This window comes from Polyodon spathula, chromosome 51 (assembly GCF_017654505.1).
Source record: "Polyodon spathula isolate WHYD16114869_AA chromosome 51, ASM1765450v1, whole genome shotgun sequence".
In the NCBI taxonomy this organism is placed as follows: Eukaryota; Metazoa; Chordata; class Actinopteri; order Acipenseriformes; family Polyodontidae; genus Polyodon; species Polyodon spathula.
This window is the reverse complement of record NC_054584.1, coordinates 1,711,846-1,733,515: the sequence shown is the minus strand read 5'-3', so window position 1 is coordinate 1,733,515 and position 21,670 is coordinate 1,711,846. Positions and strand designations below refer to the sequence as shown.

Genomic DNA, 21,670 nt, shown 5'->3' with positions numbered 1-21,670 from the left:
TCCACGGAGAGCTCGCCGGCCAGGATCCCTCCGATCTTACTGAAGGCAGGCAGCTGGATCCCATATTTATCCAGCTCCCTCTTCATGTTGTTAATTTCTTCCTCTGTCGCAAAAAACACACAGCCTGTACAACATGGATTCACAGAACACACACACACACAGCGTGTACAACACCGATACATAGAACACACATTTACCCTTGGGACAAAAGCACATTTAGATATTTAAATCATCTATAAAATTACAAGTAGCTGCAGTAACTCTTCCACCTGCTGGGCTCTGGAGCTCCTGTGAAGTACGCTAACTTCAACTTACTATTATAACCCAACACAAGGCTCTTCCTTAAACAATTGTGCTTTCCAGTGCACATGACTTACCTGTAAACTTCACCTTCCCATAGAGGTCCTGAATCTGTGGAGCCAGCCCGAGTCTAAACAGGTACAGGCTAGGGGACGAGACAGAGAGAGTGTTACTGCATTTAGAATGTTCCACACTGCTCTAACTAGTGGAGGACCAAGGAGTAAGGGTATTGTTGTATTTATATACAGCTGGAGACAAAAGTTTTGCATCATCTAGTATTTTAGGATTGAGATAATACAAAAAATAAAATATATATAAACATAATTTTGATCTTTTATTGAAGATCGTGTAATCAAAGAAACTCCTAAATGACTTCGCAAAAATAATAGTACAGTATTCCAGGCTGGACGTCCAATCTTTCGATAAGTATATGGAAAACTACAAAGCGATATGCAATTCAATATGTTAACGTAACATCATTCAGCAAGTTTCATTTGACTTTTTGAAGTGAAATGACTTAATTCTATATAGGGGGTGATGCAACACTTCTTGGACACGTGTGTCCTGGCAATCCGATTGGACTTGGCACTGCCCTGGTGTGGGGAGTGATCTCCTGCCTGGGTCCTTTCACTACTCTAGCAGGCAGACGGACGCTGTTGTTTACCCAGCAATGCTGCACTTGTACACCGAGGACGACAGCTGCTTTCAAGACGATAGTGCACCCAGTTAAGGCACTTGAAAGAGCAGCTTTTTAACAGGTAAGTGAAGTGAGAGGTGCTTGATTTGCATGCATTTGAAGGCGGCTCCAGTCCTCTGTATGACCTGCCTGAGAGCGTGGATGCAGTAGACAGCCCGGGGCATGTTCTTCTTATCGTAGATATCTGTAGTCTCCGGGTGAAAGATCTGTGAAGAGAAGGGCGATGCTCGTTGTTAAACGTCTAGCTGGGACAACGCAGGTTTAGTACCACATGGTGTAGATCTCGTTCAGTCACAGCGTGTATAACTGTACCATGCTACGACTGCGATCTATGTATATATTTTATGTTTATTTAATAATGCATGTTTTGGCACGACAACTTCTCGAACTCCATAGCGTTTATACAAATGGTTTTAATACCGTTATACAATTCAAATTGAAAAATAATGACCAATGGGGAGTATGTGAATAAATAAATAGAGGGCAGTACCGAAGGCAGTCCCACTTGAGCCATGGCATTGCGCCAGTGGTTGATGTTGTCTGTGTGTCGGAAATGGAGCCCAGCTGCCTACAAGCAGAAGGGGGGGGAAAGCAAGAGATAACGTCAGAAAGCAGAAAATAAGAGACAGGATTCCAGGGCCCACGTGTAACATGTGCTTAATCTCAAGTGACTGCCTGGAAAGGACGAATGAAAACGAACGATTAATATTGCTACAGATATACTTCTTTGCATAGACACACATTCATAATAGAGATTTACAATATCCAAAGCAGTTTTGTATCAAATACATTAAGTGACACACATTAAGTATTTTATACTTGAAAAAGGCTTTTCGTCTAAACATCTGTAATTGATTTTATTATGTTTCAAACAGTATTGTTACATTTTTGTATTATTATTTGGAAAAACACCCCCCCAACTTCTCTCTCTTCCCCCTCCCCCCCCTCTGAGGGGGGGAGAGAGAGCCCCGGAGGAGATCGGGGTCTCATCTTCTTCTCCCCCTCTAGCCTCTCTCTCATATCCCCTCTCTTCTCCCCCTCTAGCCTCTCTCTCATATACCCCTCTCTTCTCCCCCTCTAGCCTCTCTCTCATATCCCCTCTCTTCTCCCCCTCTAGCCTCTCTCTCATATCCCCTCTCTTCTCCCCCTCTAGCCTCTCTCTCATATCCCCTCTCTTCTCCCCCTCTAGCCTCTCTCTCATATCCCCTCTCTTCTCCCCCTCTAGCCTCTCTCTCATATCTCTCTCTTCTCCCCCTCTAGCCTCTCTCTCATATCCCCTCTCTTCTCCCCCTCTAGCCTCTCTCTCATATCCCCTCTCTTCTCCCCCTCTAGCCTCTCTCTCTCTCATATCCCCTATCCCCTCTCTCTCTCCCCCTCTAGCCTCTCTCTCTCTCATATCCCCTCTCTTCTCCCCCTCTAGCCTCTCTCTCATATCCCCTCTCTTCTCCCCCTCTAGCCTCTCTCTCATATCCCCTCTCTTCTCCCCCTCTAGCCTCTCTCTCATACCCCCTCTCTTCTCCCCCTCTAGCCTCTCTCATACCCCCTCTCTTCTCCCCCTCTAGCCTCTCTCATATCGCCTATGTTCTCCCCCAGCCTGCTTGCCTGCGTCTCTCTCTCTCTAGTGGAGGCTGACCTTGTAGCGCTCTTGCCGACAGTCGTAAATCTTCTTGAGCGGGACGACGTGCGGAGCGAAGCAGTGCCCCAGCTTCGCCAGCAGCACCCCGTTCCTCAACCCCTCCTCCAGCTCTGTGGGGGCTGGCAGCTCCTCGTTCAGACAGGCTTCCATCCACCTGGACACCAGATACACAAACATGCAGAAAATGTGGATCCGAACCAGCAAAACGAGCTCGGTGATCAGAGCTGAGAGTTTCTTTTCCGCAGAGTTGATTTCCAAACTAACTCAACTGCGCTGATTTGGAAACCAATCTCGTATGTAGAGGCTGTTAGATTTTTTGTCCCTTGTGGATAATCTATGAGAGAGTGATGAACCCTAATCAGAGTGATTAGCCCTAATCTATAATCACTACCTCTTGTTACCTCACTGTAGGTAAGAGTGAGTCTAGTGCTAGCTGGGTTCTGAGAGACTGCTCGAGTCTCACTGGGCCTGCTCCAGTAATCCTGACCTCTTTGCCTCCTCCAGGTGACAGAGGTACTGATAGGCCACACTCTGTATCCTCTGCTCATCCATCTCCTCTGCAGTCAAGCGCTCATCTGTTTGGAACAAGAAAACCGAGGATCAAGTATTAGAGTAACTGAATCATTCAATACAGTCAAATCCAACTGATATACAGAACTCCTGTATATCAGATTGGGATACCCAGGCCACAATATAATGGCAGTCAATCTCCTGATAATATCGCTTTTCACAATTAAATCACATTTATCACGACTGATTTCCTCCACCTCTTAATATGAATATTGTGTTCAGTTCTGGTCACCTCACTACAAAAAGGATATTGCTGCTCTAGAAAGAGTGCAAAGAATAGCGACCAGAATTATTCAGGGTTTAAAACGCAAGGCACATGCAGACAGCCTTAAAGAACTGAATCTATTCAGTCTTGAAGAAAGAAGACGACGCGGCGATCTGATTCCAGCAGTCAAAATTCTAAAAGGTATTGACAATGTCGACCCAAGGGAATTTTTCGATGTGAAAAAACAAACAAGGACCAGGGGTCACAAGTGGAGATTAGATAACGGGGCATCCAGAACAGAAAATAGGAGGCACTTATTTATTTATTTATTTATTTTTACACAGAGAATCGTGGGAATCTGGAACCAACTCCCCAGTACTGTTGTTGAAGCTGACACCATGGGATCCTTCAAGAAGCTGCTTGATGAGATCCTGGAATCAATAAGCTACTAACAACCAAACGAGCAACATGGGCCGAATGACCTCCTCTCGTTTGTAAACTTTCTTATGACTTTTAGAATCAAAAGCACAGTGTGAATGGGTTTACATGTAAATGAGTTGAGGGACACTACTGAAACACTGAGTATGCAGACCGGTTACTGAAAAGTCATTTTATTAATTATCATTATTGTTATCATTTTACCTACTGTTTTATTGAAAAACAGGCACATTTGTTCCATTGTATTAAGGAAACAAAATGAGTCTTTTTCAATGTCTTCACTGTTGTATTACACCTCCTGTGTTTAAATACCTGTTCCTCCAGGCTACCAGAGGACTGAAAACGGAGGCTGTATTTAGTGTCACAGCAGTGCAATTGCATCCCTTAGCTTTCCCAAGCTCCACAACCATAAAAAACACAGCAGCAAGATTCTCAGGATGGACCCTAGCTTTGCTTTTGATTTGGAATGCATTTATAACAACGGAAACCAAGGCAAACTAAAACAGAGAACCAGACCATCTAGTAGTTAATGCTGTACAATTAAAAGCTGAACATTTTCATGCAAACTACGAAATACATGGAACGCAGAAGCACCTGCCAACTGAGCATCTACTCCCAGAATTATATGAAGTCTGCCAGATCTGCTAAATGCATTGCCAATGAATGCCATTCTAAAATGAAGGAGTCGGACAGTTAAGAAAGTTTTAATAGCAACTGCTTCTATTGGTGTACAACCCCAGTATTGTATGCACTTCAAGCCTTTCTAAATGTCACACACTGCAGCGGTGCAGCCACGTCTGCACAGAGTTCACAGGGAAACGAGGCGCTCAGGAATGAGTCCGTCTCCCGTTAATTCTGTGTCACAAGTTTTAATCAAGGGTTCATTTTGGCAGCTGTCCCAGTTGAGCTGGCGTTGAGACACAAAGCGATATACAAAAAATAGCAACTATTTTTATTTTATTTATTTTTTTTGTAGCGAATTTAATCTAGGTGAATTGCACAATCAACACAATATGTTTTGTGAAATGGATGTTATATTTCGGATGGCATTATACTATTAATATAACAGGTTTCATTACGATTTGTATGGACTTGAGCTCTTAACATAAAACCACACAAACACACTTGAAAACATGCAAGGACATACGAGTAGCAGACGAACAGAGAGAGAGAGAGAGAGAGAGCGATCATATTGAAATTATATTATAGAAAACTGCTATTGAAAAACATTCCCTTAACGCTGTCGGATGCAATGACACTTATTTCCATGAAAGCTGGCTGGATAACAGTTTACGACACGACCTGTCCGGACTCTACTTACACCCAGAGCGACTCTGTCCTCCCGATCCCCCCTCCATGGTGTTTATCGCGAAATAATAATAAAAAACCACGGGATAAAATAACGTGGCGCCTTCGACCCCCGAGACACGGCGGCTTACTGTCGAAACGCGTTTCTTTATAGAGCTGGAAACTGATTTTACACAACCCCAGATGTAATTAACTTTAAAACAAGCGAGCTGAATGCGCGACAGCCTCCCTCTCCCTCTCCGCGTTTACTTTGCATCTGGACTGTTTGAATATCCCGCCGGCTTGCTCTGCGTAACTGCCAGCGGCGTTGAACAGAATTGTGGGAGTTGTAGTCCTAAAGCCTTGAAATGCGCTTTGCTCCAATAATAAAAGAGGCTCTGTGGGACCACAAGGACCAGAAATCCCAAACAAGACATTACGTCATGGTCTAAATATGTTACACAGTTTATAACTCGGAAAGCAGATAGATGAATCATCCTAAAATTGTGCATTTGTAAAATGTGAACACAGTAAATTTGATATGAGATAAAATGTCACATACTTACATATTTAATTACGGTGGTACGAGCAGGAGAGCGCTTTGTTCGTATTTCATTGGTTGATAATGTTGTCAGTTATTTGCTTGACTTCTTAAGGGCGGGTCTTGCATGTCGTTGTTGATACGGGTTGTTATGGCAACAGAGGTACACTGTTTACAACACGGTAGCCGATTGTTTTGCATGGAAACCCGGATTCATTACAAATATCACTGTAGAGAGTCGCATTGCTCGTTCACTGGGGGCGGATACAATTAACATCGGCCAAAAAACACGCTTGGATATCGCAGCCAACAAAGCACAGGGTATGCTTTGTTTAAATTTAATGTTTAAAAAGTTGCCTTTGTTTGTGGAACTACGCAGTTGGTTACGCTATTGTATTCTTCGTATGTTGATAACCCGTTAGTTAAGCGCTCTGCCCTTTGTTTGTGGAACTACGCTAGTTGGTTACGCTACTGTGTATTCTTCGTATGTCCTGGACTGTGTCCTGCTAAGCGCTCTGTCCTGTGTGCCCTGGACTGTGCTAAGCGCTCTGTCCTGGACTGTGCTAAGCGCTCTGTCCTGGACTGTGCTAAGCGCTCTGTCCTGGACTGTGCTAAGCGCTCTGTCCTGGACTGTGCTAAGCGCTCTGTCCTGGACTGTGCTAAGCGCTCTGGGCTCTGTGCTAAGCGCTCTGCCCTGGACTGTGCTAAGCGCTCTGTCCTGGACTGTGCTAAGCGCTCTGTCCTGGAAAGCGCTCTGCCCTGGACTGTGCTAAGCGCTCTGCCCTGGACTGTGTTAAAGCGCTCTGTCCTGGACTGTGCTAAGCGCTCTGTCCTGGACTAAGCGCTCTGCTAAGCGCTCTGCCCTGGACTGTGCTAAGCGCTCTGTCCTGGACTGTGCTAAGGACTGTGCTAAGCGCTCTGCTAAGGACTGTGCTAAGCGCTCTGTGGACTAAGCGCTCTGTCCTGGACTGTGCTAAGCGCTCTGTCCTGGACTGTGCTAAGCGCTCTGTCCTGGACTGTGCTAAGCGCTCTGCCCTGGACTGTGCTAAGCGCTCTGCCCTGGACTGTGCTAAGCGCTCTGCCCTGGACTGTGCTAAGCGCTCTGCCCTGGACTGTGCTAAGCGCTCTGCCCTGGAAAGCGCTCTGCCCTGGACTGTGGACTAAGCGCTCTGTCCTGGACTGTGCTAAGCGCTCTGCCCTGGACTGTGCTAAGCGCTGTGTGCTAAGCGCTCTGCCCTGGACTGTGCTAAGCGCTCTGCCCTGGACTGTGCTAAGCGCTCTGCCCTGGACTGTGCTAAGCGCTCTGCCCTGGACTGTGCTAAGCGCTCTGTGGACTGTGCTAAGCGCTCTGCCCTGGACTGTGCTAAGCGCTCTGCCCTGGACTGTGCTAAGCGCTCTGCCCTGGACTGTGCTAAGCGCTAAAGCGCTCTGCCCTCTGGGACTGTGCTAAGCGCTCTGCCCTGGACTGTGCTAAGCGCTCTGCTGGACTGTGCTAAGCGCTCTGGGACTGTGCTAAGCGCTCTGCCCTGGAAAGCGCTCTGCCCTGGACTGTGCTAAGCGCTCTGCCCTGGACTGTGCTAAGCGCTCTGCCCTGGACTGTGCTAAGCGCTCTGCCCTGGACTGTGCTAAGCGCTCTGTCCTGGACTGTGCTAAGCGCTCTGTCCTGGACTGTGCTAAGCGCTCTGCCCTGGACTGTGCTAAAGCGCTCTGTCCTGGACTGTGCTAAGCGCTCTGTCCTGGGCTGTGCTAAGCGCTGTGCTAAGCGCTCTGCCCTGGACTGTGCTAAGCGCTCTGCCCTGGACTGTGCTAAGCGCTCTGCCCTGGACTGTGCTAAGCGCTCTGTCCCTGGACTGCGCTCTGCCCTGGACTAAGCGCTCTGCCCTGGACTGTGCTAAGCGCTCTGCCTGCGCTCTGTCCTGGACTGTGCTAAGCGCTGGGCTGCTGTGCTAAGCGCTCTGCCCTGGACTGTCGCTGGGCTGTGCTAAGCGCTCTGTCCTGGACTGTGCTAAGTGCTCTGTCCTGGACTGTGCTAAGTGCTCTGTCCTGGAGCGCTCTGTCCTGGACTGTGCTAAGCGCTCTGCCCTGGACTCTGCGCTCTGGGGACTGTGCTAAGCGCTCTGTCCTGGACTGTGCTAAGCGCTCTGCCCTGGACTGTGCTAAGCGCTCTGTCCTGGACTGTGCTAAGCGCTCTGTCCTGGACTGTGCTAAGCGCTCTGCCCTGGACTGTGCTAAGCGCTCTGTCCTGGACTGTGCTAAGCGCTCTGCCCTGGACTGTGCTAAGCGCTCTGTCCTGGACTGTGCTAAGCGCTCTGTCCTGGACTGTGCTAAGCGCTCTGTCCTGGACTGTGCTAAGCGCTCTGCCCTGGACTGTGCTAAGCGCTCTGCCCTGGACTGTGCTAAGCGCTCTGTCCTGGACTGTGCTAAGCGCTCTGCCCTGGACTGTGCTAAGCGCTCTGTCCTGGACTGTGCTAAGCGCTCTGTCCTGGACTGTGCTAAGTGCTCTGTCCTGGACGGTGCTAAGCGCTCTGCCCTGGACTGTGAAGCGCTCTGTCCTGGACTGTGCTAAGCGCTCTGTCCTGGACTGTGCTAAGTGATCTGTCCTGGACGGTACTAAGTGCTCTGTCCTGGACGGTGCTAAGTGCTCTGTACTGGACGCTACAGGACTATGTATCTACCAGGACCTCCAATGTTTTTACCATGCATCTTCTCTGCTATAAAACTTAAAACAATACTTTATCGTATATCTTAATATTACGTTATTTAATATCCTATAATGTGTGTTACTTCCATTGGTTTCCTAGCAGTAAAAGCACAGTGAACGCATGGTGAAGCACAGGCATGCATTGTACAGCACAGATATGGTAAAGCATGTCAATAAGGTAAGCCATGGTACAGTATGATGCATTGCATAGCAATGGAAAAAGCATGAGTGTATAAACACACAATAGCAAAATAAAGTAAAAATATAAGGGTAGACAACATTTTGAAAAAAAAAGTGTTTTTATTTTTTTTCTTCAGCTATATGTGCAATGGCAAATATAACAATAAAACACAGTTTCATTTTAAAACAGGATATCACACTACTCCAGGTTAAAGAAGGTTCACAGTTTCTATGCCTTATATTCTTAGGATATCTGTTACACTTCCTAAGTTCAACCCAGCAGTGTCTTCTGAGTCACGTTACTGGCTGAAAACATGTCGGTCAATAGGGGAAGCAGCTGATTGGTTACTGACAGGAAAGAATCCAGTGTAGGGGGGCTGGCCATTTTCACACGAATGAGCAGGGAAGTGCGGCGCTATCTGTGCATTGTTATCTACAGTCACTTTAGTGCTATCAGGTTACCGAGGCACTGTTTATTAACCAAGGAGTTTGTAAAGCCGAATCTCTGTTTTAGTACCTTGCTGTGTCCTGAGTCCTCTCACTGTAGCGAGGGGGATTGTGAGGCTCTGACAGCTCATGGTGGAAATGGTGGGGATATTCAATGCTGTATTGAAATAACTGTAATCTTTATTTCTGCTTTCAGATTGATTAAGGTGTAGCTCATCTCTTTAGACTGCAGCCCTGATGGTGTAGCTGAGCCTGGCACAGTGATGGCCTCACAGGTGCCTCCGGCGCCCCAAGTTGAGCGTGACTCGAGGGGGAGCCAGAGGGAGAGGAGGAAGGAGAGGGGGGTCAGCACTTCCCAGGACCCACTGCAGCTCCAGGCTGATATCGAAGCCCTCACCTCAGCCGGACACCAAGCTCTAAGGGGGAGAGACACGGTGGAGGCGCTGGCATGCTTCAAGAAGGCTTTCCTGACTTCCCTGCAGGTAATTAAGGTTGTAATAGAAACATATGCTGATCCCAATCTCAAGATCCCACCACTTCCCAGTCTACTTTCTGATCCCCAGCACTCTGCTGTGCCAGTCTCCTCTCTGATCCCCAGCACTCTGCTGTGCCAGTCTCCTCTCTGATACCCGGCACTCCACTATGCCAGTCTCCTCTCTGATAGCCAGCACTCCTCTGTACCAGTCTCCTCGCTATCACTTCAGAGCAGATTGAGCAGGGGCCTGTATACGTAACCCTGCTCAATGTTCTCTTCTCCCCAGCTGAAGGAAGCCCACATACAGAGAGCCTGTGCCTTCAACCTGGGAGCTGCCTATGTGGAGGCAGGGAAGCCAGAGAAAGGTCTGGACTTCCTACAGCGATCACAGCCCCCGGGCGAGGCGGGAGAGGAGGTTGGTGAGAAGTGGGCGGACCTGCACTTCAATCTGGGGGCGGCCCACGATGCCCTGGGGCAGCACGCCACTGCGGCCGAGCACTACCGCCAAGCCGCTGAGCAGTATGGGAGCAGAGAGGGGGGGAGGAGCGAGGCAGAGGCACGCATGAAGCTGGGATACTGTAACCTACAGATGAAGGTGAGCTGACCTGAGACAGGGGGGGTAGCATCTGTTTATTTTCCTAAATGTTCCAGTAATTGTAGCTTACAATCTAGTTCATAAACTGTCTCTGTCATGAACACCTGTTCATTGCACAGGTCTCAGATGTGTAGTTTTGAAAGAAACCTGTTACAGCAAACCTGCATTGTCCTTTTTACAACATGATATCTGGTAATGCTCTAGGTAAATATTAATCTTTGTTTGCAAGCCATGCTTTTACACTGTATTGCACTATCTGGGTCATTTCAAGCAGCCTTTGTTTGTATATATTTGAATACTTGTCCCAGCTCTAGCAGGGTGTAGCTTGATGACATCGACCCCGCAGTCAAGTCTATAGACACTCAAGCACATGGTTCACTTTTGACTCATTCTGACAGGCCATGCAACCAGAATGTGTGTTTCTAAGTGTTGGGTGGATACCACTAATAATGGTGAGAGTGTAATTCTCACAGACTCTTTGCTTTGCCAGGCCCGCTAGTGAAGAGAGTCAGGTCCGTCATACAAAGAGTGCAAGAGGAGTTTAACTTGATTAGCCATGAACACTTAGAAACATTTACAATCTTAATAAAAAGAACAGGCGAAATCCTGATGATAACACACTTAATCTGTTTCTATGAACTCTATTGCGGTTTAATCGTTTCAAGTGCTTTGTCATTGACATTGTGAGTGTGGTACCCACACTCTCGGCGAAGTTACAAGGGAACGGGGGGGGTGTGACAGGGGTGTCTGAAGTGGTGACCTCAGACACGCGACACGCAGGCAGGTGCTGAGGTGCAAAGGCGCGGCGGCGACGTGTTTATTTAAACACAAAAAGAAAACAAAAGGTTCGAACAGAAAAACACTTTCTGCACACAGATAAACAAAACCGAGTCTCGAACACAACAATAAAGCAAACCTAAGAGCCGGACCTTCACTGATTTTCTTTTACTTGGATTCTCCACTCGCTGTCATCCTCTCTCCTAAGCACTCCACCCAGAGCGTATAAAAGCTGCAGGCTTTTATACAGGTGACCGTCCCCCAATTAGCAACAATTAATCAATGCATTAACTCAGGAGATGATCACCTTCCCCATCTGCACTTAAATAATAAGCAATACATTTTAAATCGCAAACAATAAAACGAAACACATTTAAACAGCAGGGCTTTGCCTCGCCCCCTTTCATATGTGCAGGGCTCCTAGACCTGTCAGAGGGGACTTGATTGAAGTCTTTCAAATCAGAATCGGACTAGATAGTTAACCAGAGACATGACTTCCGATTTAGCAGAGGAAGCGGAGTAAAAGAGAGCTTAGAACAGAAGGCAGGAAGCGCTGTTTTCCACAGAGTTATAAATGCATGGAATAGCCATCCAAGTGAAGTATCTAAAACACTGGCAACATTTTAAAAAAAAAGACTAGATTCTGTGCTTTTAAATGAGTTTCCTCCCAGTAGGGGAGAATGATGCTAACAAGGGATGAGTCTTGATGGGCTGAGTGGCATTTTGTAGTTCCCAGACTTTTCTTGTGTTCTCGTGCAGGAGCCCAGCATGGCAGCCCGCAACTTCCAGAGAGCAGGGGAGTGCTACAGGGCAGCAGGGTGTGTGGAGCCAGCAGCCACAGCACTCAGGGAGGCTGCAAACCATATGCTGCAGAGCCAGGACTTCACTGCTGGGGAGATCAAGAGTGTGCTGGGGGAGTGCAGGGAGCTGTGTGAGAGTATCCACAACAAGGAGGGGCTAGGTGAGCTGGGGAGGGGCTAGGTGAGCTGGAGGGGGGCTAGGTGACATCTTAGGACTGGAATTTGTGACTGTATGAAAGTGACTCGTAGGCAGTGTGCAGATCTGTAAACAGTGTTCAGCAAGCTGATTCACACAGGTTGCTGTTGTATTCTTCCTGGGGGGGGGGGGGGGGGGGGGGGGTTAAAGTAACCCATCCTGTTTCTTGACTCAAGGTTTCGGTATGTTTTGGCTCAAGGTTTTGGTATGGTCCACACCCGTTTTTCAAGAGCAAAAACAAACCGTGAAGCCATTTGTAGTTTTTGGTGACCTTTTTGTGGCCTGAAAATATCTGCTGTACTGTTTAGCCAACTGATTTATTTTTTACATTTTATGTTATAGTCCCCTAACTCTCCAACAAATATGTTGTACTCAGATTGAGTGAAATTGAGTAACTTTCTCTAAATCTGTCTTTACCTGCCTTTGAGTTGGACAGTGTGACCTTTCAGTTCTGCTAGTCCCACACCATAGAGACAGAGACTAGGTCAAATTGAATGAGGAAGGCTGTCCAGTCCTGACACTTAGGATTCTCCAGACAAAGCCAGGTAGAGTAAAGGCAGATTGAGAGAGACAGTATAATACTGTGAATGCCGACATCTCAAGACGGGAAGGGACAGATAAAAGGACCCTGGCACACAGAGTCCTTGCTGTGTGACACTGTGTTTGCCTGTGATGTGCAGGGACCCTGGCAGATGGAGTCCTTGCTGTGTGACACTGTGTTTGCCTGTGATGTGCAGGAACCCTGACACACGGAGTCCTTTCTGTGTGACACTGTGTTTGCCTGTGATGTGCAGGGACCCTGGCAGACGGAGTCCTTGCTGTGTGACACTGTGTTTGCCTGTGATGTGCAGGGACCCTGGCACACGGAGTCCTTGCTGTGTGACACTGTGTTTGCCTGTGATGTGCAGGGACCCTGGCAGACGGAGTCCTTGCTGTGTGACACTGTGTTTGCCTGTGATGTGCAGGGACCCTGACACACGGAGTCCTTGCTGTGTGAAACTGTGTTTGCCTGTGCAGGGAACCTGTACAATGACGTGGGGCTGAGCTTCTGCCAGCTCAAGTGCTTCTCCGAGGCGGCGGAGTGCTTTGAGCGAGCCTTGCCCCTGTCTGCAGGAGGGGAGGGAGGAGACCGCAGGAGGGAGGCCGTAGTGCTGCAGAACCTGGGGGCTGTCTACAACTCGCTGGGGGAGTACAGCCAGGCACAGGGCTTCCACAGGAAGGCAGCAGCCCTGCATGGTAAGAGAGGTGCAGGGACAGGACCCCTGCAGGAGGTAGAGTAAAAGCAAAGTGTGATAAACATAGTGAAAGAACACTAAAGCATAGGGAAGCATTGTAAAGCACAGAGAGGTCTGGTAAAGCATAGGGAAGCATTGTAAAGCACAGAGAGGTCTGGTAAAGCATAGGGAAGCATTGTAAAGCACAGAGAGGTCTGGTAAAGCATAGGGAAGCATTGTAAAGCACAGAGAGGTATGTTAAAGCATAGAGAAGCATTGTAAACCACAGAGAGGTCTGTTAAAGCATAGGGAAGCATTGTAAAGCACAGAGAGGTCCGGTAAAGCATAGGGAAGCATTGTAAAGCACAGAGAGGTCCGGTAAAGCATAGGGAAGCATTGTAAAGCACAGAGAGGTATGGTAAGGCAAATTAAAAACATGGAAAATCTTTATAAACCGTGCATACTAAAACCATGGGTAAAGCATGGAGAAAATTATTGTGGAAAAATACGCTGGTAAAGTTTCATAAGGGGGAAGGCAGGGTAAATAACTTTATTCTGTTGTATTCAGAATGATTGCAAAGCCCAACAGCACGGAGTTCATGAAGTAGTTTTTCTAAATGCAGCACTGTTAGTTAGAGGACGGCATGCCCTGCATGATTTGTATGTTTGTTTGTGTGTGTTCTGAGTGGGCTCTCCTGCCCCCTACAGGCTCCCGGGGGAACCGCAGCGCTCAGGGGCAGTGCTTCTGTAACCTGGCGTTCGCTCTGAGCCAACTGGAAGAGCACGAAGACTCTGCGGAGAATTACCTCCACGCGCTGCAAGCGTTCCGAGATACCGGTACGCTTGGAACACAACAGCTTCCACAGAACTGATGAGAAAGTCAGGCTGCTGCTCATAATGCAGCTGTCCTCAGAGTTTTATAACCATGCGTGTGTGTTTCTCATAAGAGCGTTTGTCTCTTGACATAGTCTGGAATAAAATGCAGATTTATCAAACGGCGCTCAAGCAGAGATTGGCAGCACAGAGCAGTAGATTGTATTGACTACAGTGCCCTTCCCAGTACATCAGTATTGCAGTGTGGCACAAAACAGTCTCAGTCACAGTCTTGAAGACCGCTGTAGTATATACACTAGGACAAGGGGCAAATATAAAACCTTGCAGATCTCTGTGTCACAGCTACCTTCCCTTACACATTTTCTGTTAAATTTCCAGACCACTTTTTCACCATATTTCTCACCCATACTAATCTGATCTTTAATACCTGTTGCACAATGTTGTACCATACTGGCTGACCTGCTTTAACATATAGAGGGAACGCTTATCCAATTGCAGTGAAACTTGGTAAGGGCATTCTTTAGCACAAGTTGCAATGTGTGTAACAATCTGAGGATATATGGAGGTGTCTGTATTTTCATATGTCACGCTTGCATTTTTAAACCAATCAGACCGCTTATCCCAGGGGTGGCCAGCCCTGGTCCCGGAGAGCCGCAATCCAGCAGGTTTTATAGGTAGCCCTTAATCATCAATTTCTAAAGACATGGAACAGCCTGCAGCTCTCCAGGACCAGAGCTGGCCACCCCTGGCTTATCCGATTGGGATGAAACTTGGTAAGGATATCCTTCAGCCAGCTATAATCTTGGGATACATGGAGATGCCTGTAAGTCAGTGTCCACAGTACGTCTGTCACAATTACAGTTTTGCAGGTGCATCCTATGGATGTAGGTCATGGTGGGGGTGCATGTTACTGACATTCTTGTTTTGAGTGCTTCTTCTTCTCCATGGTCCATCTGCCTAGGAGATTTCCATGGGCAGTGGCAGGCGTGTGAGGGGCTGGGAGCTGCTAAGTTCCACCTGGGAGACCCGGAGAAAGCAATGCTGTATTACAAGGAAGCGCTGACTCTGCTGTCCAAGAGCAAGGTACTTACTAACCATCCCAGCAACAATCTCCTTCTTCAACCACTGTCTGAAGCTGCATTTCTTCGGGTCTCCCTTGCTAAAGGCAGGACCGCGTGCTGTGCAGGGCGAGTCCTACTGTCAGGGGAGCGCAGGGGTCCCCAAGGTCTCATGGTTTGCTATCTCCCTCCTGTATTTGCAGTGCTGCTAACATCCTACCTGTGCTTCAGTAACACATGGTCTGGTGCTGCTGTCTCTTCAAGCTCTGTCTCTGTTGCAGGACTCCTCGAGCTCGGCTCACGAGCGCATTGTGAACAAGCTGACAGACGCCATTCAGTTCAAACTATCCACGCAGAGCCGCTACTCCCACGTGAGAGGAATCCAGCCAGCCACGCCCTTCGTGAGTCCCAGCGTTCACTGAGCTAAGCAGAACCCTCACAAGTGTGGCAACAGTCTCTATAGCAGATACTGTACTGCCTTGTATTTAGATCCTGATGCGATTCACTTATCTATATGGCTTTGCATCAGATACAGGTTGTGTCATGTGATTAAGACACACTGTTTTACTACTCTAACTTTATATCATATCAAAATATAGTATAAGATGCTGTGTGAGATACCAGCTGCTACTCACCCACTCAGCACATTATTAGTTTTCTATCACATACAGTACAAAGCCAATCCGTGTGTTTTATACAACACAAATATTATACAGACTAAATTCAAGGCAAGGATGCCATTTCTTAAGGAGTATTCACTAGCTGACAGCAATGCATTGCCACGTGTGTTTCAGGAACATGTTCTGATGGTGATGTATATTAATATGTACAGTTTAGTCTCGCAGGCACATGAGCTTATGAACACGCTGTTCTCTGAGAAATGCAGTCACTTCTTTGGTTCCATATATAAACCCATTCACCCGCGTCTGATTGCAAGCGTGGATAAGTGTAATGCAAGGCGTATGAAACTTCGTATGAAATATGAAAATGTCCTTTTAAACCAGGACACACATGTTTAGCTCATTTCCTCTCTGCAGAAGCTCCTCCCAGGAAGTGGCCCCACCCCTCGACAGACCCCTCCCTCGTATGTCGTCGGAGAGCTCCGTCAGCAGGGAGCCCCCCAGTAAGTATGAAAGGGGAGCCTGCCGTTCGGAGGACTTGAATCCCCTCCTTCTACTCCAGTAACAGCTTCCCCCTCTCCTCAGGCTGAGCAGGGGCCTCCAGCCCGAGCCAGGCCACAGGGGCCAGGGGGAGGATTACTACAGCCAGCCCAGGAAAGAGCCCTCGCAACCGGGTAAGATTAAAACATTAAAGTGATAAATGGAAATAAAATCCAGATCATTTTTTCAAGAAGTTGAATAATTTGTTATATCAATCAATCAATCAATCAATCAATCAATCAATCTTTATTTTATATAGCACCTTTCATAGTGGACCACCATAACAAAGCGCTTTACAAGATTCAAAATCCATAATACTTTAAATACAGAAATGCATAATACATGATATACAGAAAAAAAGCATAATACATTAATTACATTGGAAAGAGCAGAATACATGATAGCAGCATAATACATGAAATAGTGCATTAAATACATTGGAAAGAGCAGAATACATGATAGCAGCATAATACATGAAATAGTGCATTAAATACATTGGAAAGAGCAGAATACATGATAGCAGCATAATACATGAAATAGTGCATTAAATACAGTAGGAAGTGCAGAATACATGATAGCAGCATAATACATGAAATAGTGCATTAAATACAGTGGAAAGAGCTGAATACATGATAGCAGCATAATACATGAAATAGTAGCAGCAACACAGCAGCTAATAGCAGATATCAGGCTTAAAGAGCATGGAGAGCAAGAGAGAACAGGTGGGTCTTGAGAGTTGATTTAAAGCGAGCGACGGTGGGAGCATCACACACCAAAGCTGGGAGTGAGTTCCAGAGAGTCGGAGCCATGACGCTAAACGAGCGTTCTCCAAGTGAGGTGCACTTTTGTTTGGGGATAACAAGCAGGCCAGAGTTGGAGGAGTGTAGCAACATGACCTCTGGTGCTACACTCAGTTTGCTTGCCTTGCTTTCCAGGAAGTCTGCTACACTTTGCACCTAGGCTACTCAGCATTGTCTTCTGCGTTTACTGGCTGAAAGCAAATCAGTCAATAGGGGAAGCAGCTGGTTGGTTATTCACAGGGAAGAAGGGGGACAGTGTCACTCTCCAAATGACCAAGGAAGTGCACAACTATCTGAAAGCAAGATCTCATGCTTTAAAAGGGAAATATGAGTTTGTTGTAACATGTGTTTCTTTCAAATGTGACACCAGTGTAGTGAATGGATGAGCATAGAGGGGAAGAAGGGCATTATTTTGTCAGCTACAGTCACTTTCACAGGCTGTGTGTTTAGCATTCTGTTTCCTGCCCCCCAGCAGAGAAGCCAGGTGCACAGGGCAGGACCGGTTGTGACAGTGTGGTGACACACCCAGATTCGGAGCTCAGCGACACACCGGACACAGAACCCCAGTACCAGACTGTGCAGCCTAAGGCCAACGGGTGAGCTTTAGAATTTACAAGAAAACCCACAGAAATTTCACCCGGCCCACCAGCGCTCATCCGGTTCTGAGGAGCAGACTGATCCTAAAACTTTGTCAAGCTGGGTCTGAAAAGATCCCAGTGATTCTGCATCAGGAACATGACTAGGTGACCCTTTCCATCTCCTCACCACTCATGAGTCGATCTCCACTTAAGCCCCTTTCACACTGGCATGCTGTACCAGGGTCAGAACCTACCCGGGCAGGACCCGGTATCATGCAGGTCGGGTACGTGATTTCACACTGCTTTTGATAAAGCAGGGTTGACCTGAGTGACAGATACAAGCGCACAACGCGCGTATCAATGCCCTGGAAGCAGCTTGTCACAGACGCTTCCATCCAAGCTTCTCTTCTCCGTCGGCCCAAATGTTGATTAGAGCAAATGTTTCTTCATCCCTGCTGCAATCTGGCTCATGCTGTGTCTCAGTCAACACAAATAGAAGTGTTCCTCGCGGCAGTGAAACCTTCACGCAGACGTGGCTGTTTGTTATTGCGTCGGCTCACGAACGTCCGTCTTGTATTTTGCTTGACCCGGATCAAAGCGTGTAGACCCACAGCCTGAGGTGGGTCACGGGGACCCAGATTAATCCGGGTACGACCCAGATACGTGGTTTCACACTACACGGGATTGTGACCCGGGCAGCCAGGACCAGGGTCCGAACCCGGGTAGGAGTGCCAGTGTGAAAGGGGCTTAAGTTTCCAACTGTGTTCCTCTGGTGCTGGTTTCTGTGCTGCGTTTAAAGTGTTGGTTCAGGTTAACTAGGTCGGCTCCTTCAATCAAGCCCCCCCACCCCCCAATTCCATTAAATAGATTCATTTCCTTCAATCTTCACAGCTCTTTCCTTTAACCCAAGGATTAGCCTGTTTGCTCTTTGCTGTACTCTCTCCAGGGTACTGTGGTAACTGGAATTGAATGCGGTATTCTAAGTTTATTTGTATAAAGGTTCTTGTGATGTAATCAATTATTTGATCAGCTTGGGGTAGAAATTGCTTTGAATGTAACCTGCACTAGTTGCCCTGATCCGTGTGGTTCAGCTGTTATAAGTGGAACTCTCCCTATTCTTTTTCTAGGAACCTGAACAACACTTACGTGCAGCCGGACCCCCATTACCAGAACGACCTCCTGAGCGGGACCCTGCTGCCCACACAGAGGAGTGAGTGTGACAGTCTGGAGCGGCTGTGCAGTCTGGAGCGTAACCCTTAGAAAGGTTCCCACATTAAAAGCAGAGCACAGTGTAATAAAGCATGGTGAAAGCATGGTAAAGCATACACAAGCATTGTAAAGCACAGAGAGGTATGGGAGAGTATAGGTGAGCATTGTAAAGCACAGAGAGGTATGGGAGAGTATAGGCAACATTTGCTGACCCAAACCCTAACCCTTTCACTCTCTGTATACGTATCAATCTTATTTTAAAACCTGGTATCTGGTCCTTCACTTGGTATCTGGTCCTTCACTCGGTTAGGAAGGAACTCTTGCTTTCAGATTGTGTTGCACTTCCCTGGAGGGTGGCATTTTCACCACTCCTTCACTGGTTCCCTTAATGTCGCCAGCAAAGCTGCTGCTTCCCCTGTTGAAGTCATCATGTAGCAGATTTGCTGAGAATGAGGCCGGGAAACTGTGAACTTCCTTAACCCTAGTGCAGTTCCAGATTAGAATGAAAATGTTTCTTTCCAAACTGCTCATGTGAGTCCTGTGTAGCACAATGGGGAAGCTGTAGTTATTGAGTTTTATACACTGACTGTAACGTTGTCTCCTATGTCCCGCAGGTGAGCACCTGTATGAAACAGTAAAGCCAGGAGCCCTGCAGGCGGACAGGTAACACTGCCCAGCTTCTCAGAAAGACACTTGTGTACAGCCATGGGCAAACCTTTTGCATCATCCTGTAGAATGAACTCATTTTGCTTCATAAAGTCGATCGAAGCCTTCTGAATAATGTTACGTTAACATAATGAATTACACACTTTTTAATTTTTTTAATTATATCTCAATCCTTCTCGGTGATGCAAACCCTATGGCTGTAGCTGTGTATCTGGTATCTTTTCAAGGTGTGTTTGATAGTATGTGGTTTGTTTGTTTTTTTCATTCTTTTCTAGTTTTAAAATCCGCAATGTGAAGCATGCTATCCCGGTGACATGCAGACCAATACCAGCTGAACAGACTTCAATACTATAATTCAGAGATGTGTGTAAAACAGGCCTGTCTCTGTAGGTCTTATTCATAGGGTTACACTGTGGTACAGATTTCCATTCGCTGATGTGACCAGGGTGTGGTTTGGAGTCGACTGCACTTCCATCGACTGTCGTCTGGTTGCTCTGTGTTTTATTTCGTCTTTCTTCCTCAGCTGTAAATGTCTGTCATGTTGAAAGCTTTCAGATGCTGACAGGGCATCGAATCATGTTGTACACATGAGGTCATCTCAGTGCGCTTACCCATAGCCAGGTATCAAAGCATGACAGAACTAGAACATGACCTAGCCCAGCTAGAAAAGCACAACGCCGGGTTATACTTGGCAATGTATGTCCTTGTCTCGGGTTCGGCTCAGTTTGCATGCAAGAGGGGTACTTGTTTGCATCGTGTGTGTCTAGCTCTTGGTATATAGTTCTGTACATTGTGCTTGAAACCATGCACCAGTGCATTTGGCTGCTGCTCCAGTCTGAGTTACACAGCCAGGTACAGGACAATGAAGCCAGTGTGTTCAGGCAACAGCCGTTTGTGGAACAGTTTAATTGGTAAGAGAGCTAGGTCAAGGGGAAGAAAGTGCATTGGAGTGAGTGTGTTTGATGCATATTTCTATGCATTTGCTTGGCTGGGTGTTTTAGCAGATGGCAGACCGTGAGTGTATAACAAAAAAGTGAGTAACAATAAAATATGGGTTTATACAAGAAGTGTGGAGAGATCTAGCATTGAGCAACAAGTGCCCGGGCGAATCGCACTGTTCCAAATCACAAGGCTGAGGTTATTTTTCACTCATGAGGATAAACATCCCACTCAATCTCTCAGGGGCTCGCCCGGGTTACTCGTGGAATAGCTACAGTATGAATTGGGCATGTTCCATTTGTACTGGTTAGTTTAGGGGCTGGTGGAATGTGAGGGGGTCATTGTAATGAATGAGGCCTGTAATAGGTCTGTTTGTATCCAGGGGGTCATTGTAATGAAGGAAGCCTGTAATAGGTGTGTTTGTGTCTGTATGTTTCAGAGACAGTCCTGTGGATCACAGCTCTGAGATCTCCTGCATTAGTGACCAGCAGCACACTAATCAGACAGCAAGCAGGCGATCCAGGCTGTGTGCGGTCATGTAAACAGTGAAGAAAATATACGACGGCTTCATGATGCACAATGTCAACTTATGTACAGCGTGTGTGTATATGTATATATTTTTTTTACTAGGGATGCCAATTCATCGCAGTTAACTTCTGCGATTGACATGTTCATTTCTTTGTTGATTATTTTTTTTTTTTTAATAAAAAAGAACTCCTTTGGTTTGACCCTCTTCGCACACTGTAACTCCTTGCCTGCTGCACCATTTTCAACTGCGTGCAACGCAAGGGGTGCAGTCGACGTTTGCAAAGAAAGTTAGTCATATAACTGCATTAGGGAGCAAAGCGCTACAAGTATAATACAGTAATAGAACTGACAGTGAATGAATATAACCCTTAATGAATGCTTTGTTTTATTTAGACACTTAAGTTATTAATAAAAGATAATACCCTTTTTTAAAACGGCAATGATAAAGACCAGTAAAGGATACCCTTTCAAAGGAAACAGAAAATATACAGTATAATTTGAAATGCATTAAGGTGAGTAATAAACTGACTCCATTGTGTGGTTTTTCTATGCTGGGCAGTTTTTTAGATAATAATAATAATAATAATAATAATAATAATACAAAATTTCACTTATATAGTGCCCTTCATGCAAGCATTCCTCTGCGCTTTACAAAAAAAGGTACAAAACAGCCTGTGTCTAATATAGAATCCAGCTACAAATAAACAGACCCAAGCAAATACATTTTCAGACTGGATTGAAGAGATTGAGTTGTGCTGGCATTCCTGATGTGAATCAGGAGCAAGTTCCAAAGACGAGCTGCATTGTAACTAAATGCCCTGGCTCTGACAGAGTTCAAA

General features: G+C 46.7%; 2 protein-coding genes across 6 annotated transcripts in view; one reads left to right on the top strand and one right to left on the bottom strand.

Annotated features, from left to right (window-relative positions):
- LOC121306946 (ras GTPase-activating-like protein IQGAP3) overlaps positions 1 to 5,398 on the bottom strand; it is a 6,565-nt gene extending 1,167 nt beyond the window's left edge. Inside the window, exons 1-7 of the mRNA XM_041238970.1 lie at positions 5,168 to 5,398; positions 3,121 to 3,208; positions 2,631 to 2,787; positions 1,488 to 1,565; positions 1,127 to 1,203; positions 378 to 445; positions 6 to 103 (exon numbers count right to left, since the gene is read on the bottom strand). Coding sequence (XP_041094904.1) covers positions 6 to 103; positions 378 to 445; positions 1,127 to 1,203; positions 1,488 to 1,565; positions 2,631 to 2,787; positions 3,121 to 3,208; positions 5,168 to 5,204 — 603 coding nt within the window. The 5' untranslated portion in view covers positions 5,205 to 5,398. The remainder of the gene's footprint in view (positions 1 to 5; positions 104 to 377; positions 446 to 1,126; positions 1,204 to 1,487; positions 1,566 to 2,630; positions 2,788 to 3,120; positions 3,209 to 5,167) is intronic.
- A 416-nt stretch (positions 5,399 to 5,814) lies between these two features.
- On the top strand, positions 5,815 to 21,670 carry LOC121306895 (tetratricopeptide repeat protein 24-like). Of its 5 annotated transcripts, none has more exons than XM_041238902.1 (14): positions 5,815 to 5,995; positions 9,228 to 9,484; positions 9,764 to 10,072; positions 11,609 to 11,810; positions 12,863 to 13,081; positions 13,768 to 13,896; positions 14,855 to 14,976; positions 15,233 to 15,352; positions 15,989 to 16,074; positions 16,157 to 16,245; positions 17,384 to 17,507; positions 18,617 to 18,699; positions 19,313 to 19,361; positions 20,743 to 21,670. In XM_041238902.1, the coding sequence occupies exons 2-14, from the start codon at positions 9,266 to 9,268 to the stop codon at positions 20,843 to 20,845; spliced, it is 1,854 nt and encodes a 617-aa protein (XP_041094836.1). In that variant the 5' UTR covers positions 5,815 to 5,995; positions 9,228 to 9,265; the 3' UTR covers positions 20,846 to 21,670. The 5 variants fall into 5 exon arrangements, with proteins under 5 accessions (XP_041094836.1, XP_041094835.1, XP_041094832.1 ...); XM_041238901.1 differs by having other exon boundaries at positions 5,816 to 5,995; positions 9,199 to 9,484; positions 17,387 to 17,507; XM_041238898.1 differs by having other exon boundaries at positions 5,817 to 5,995; positions 9,199 to 9,484.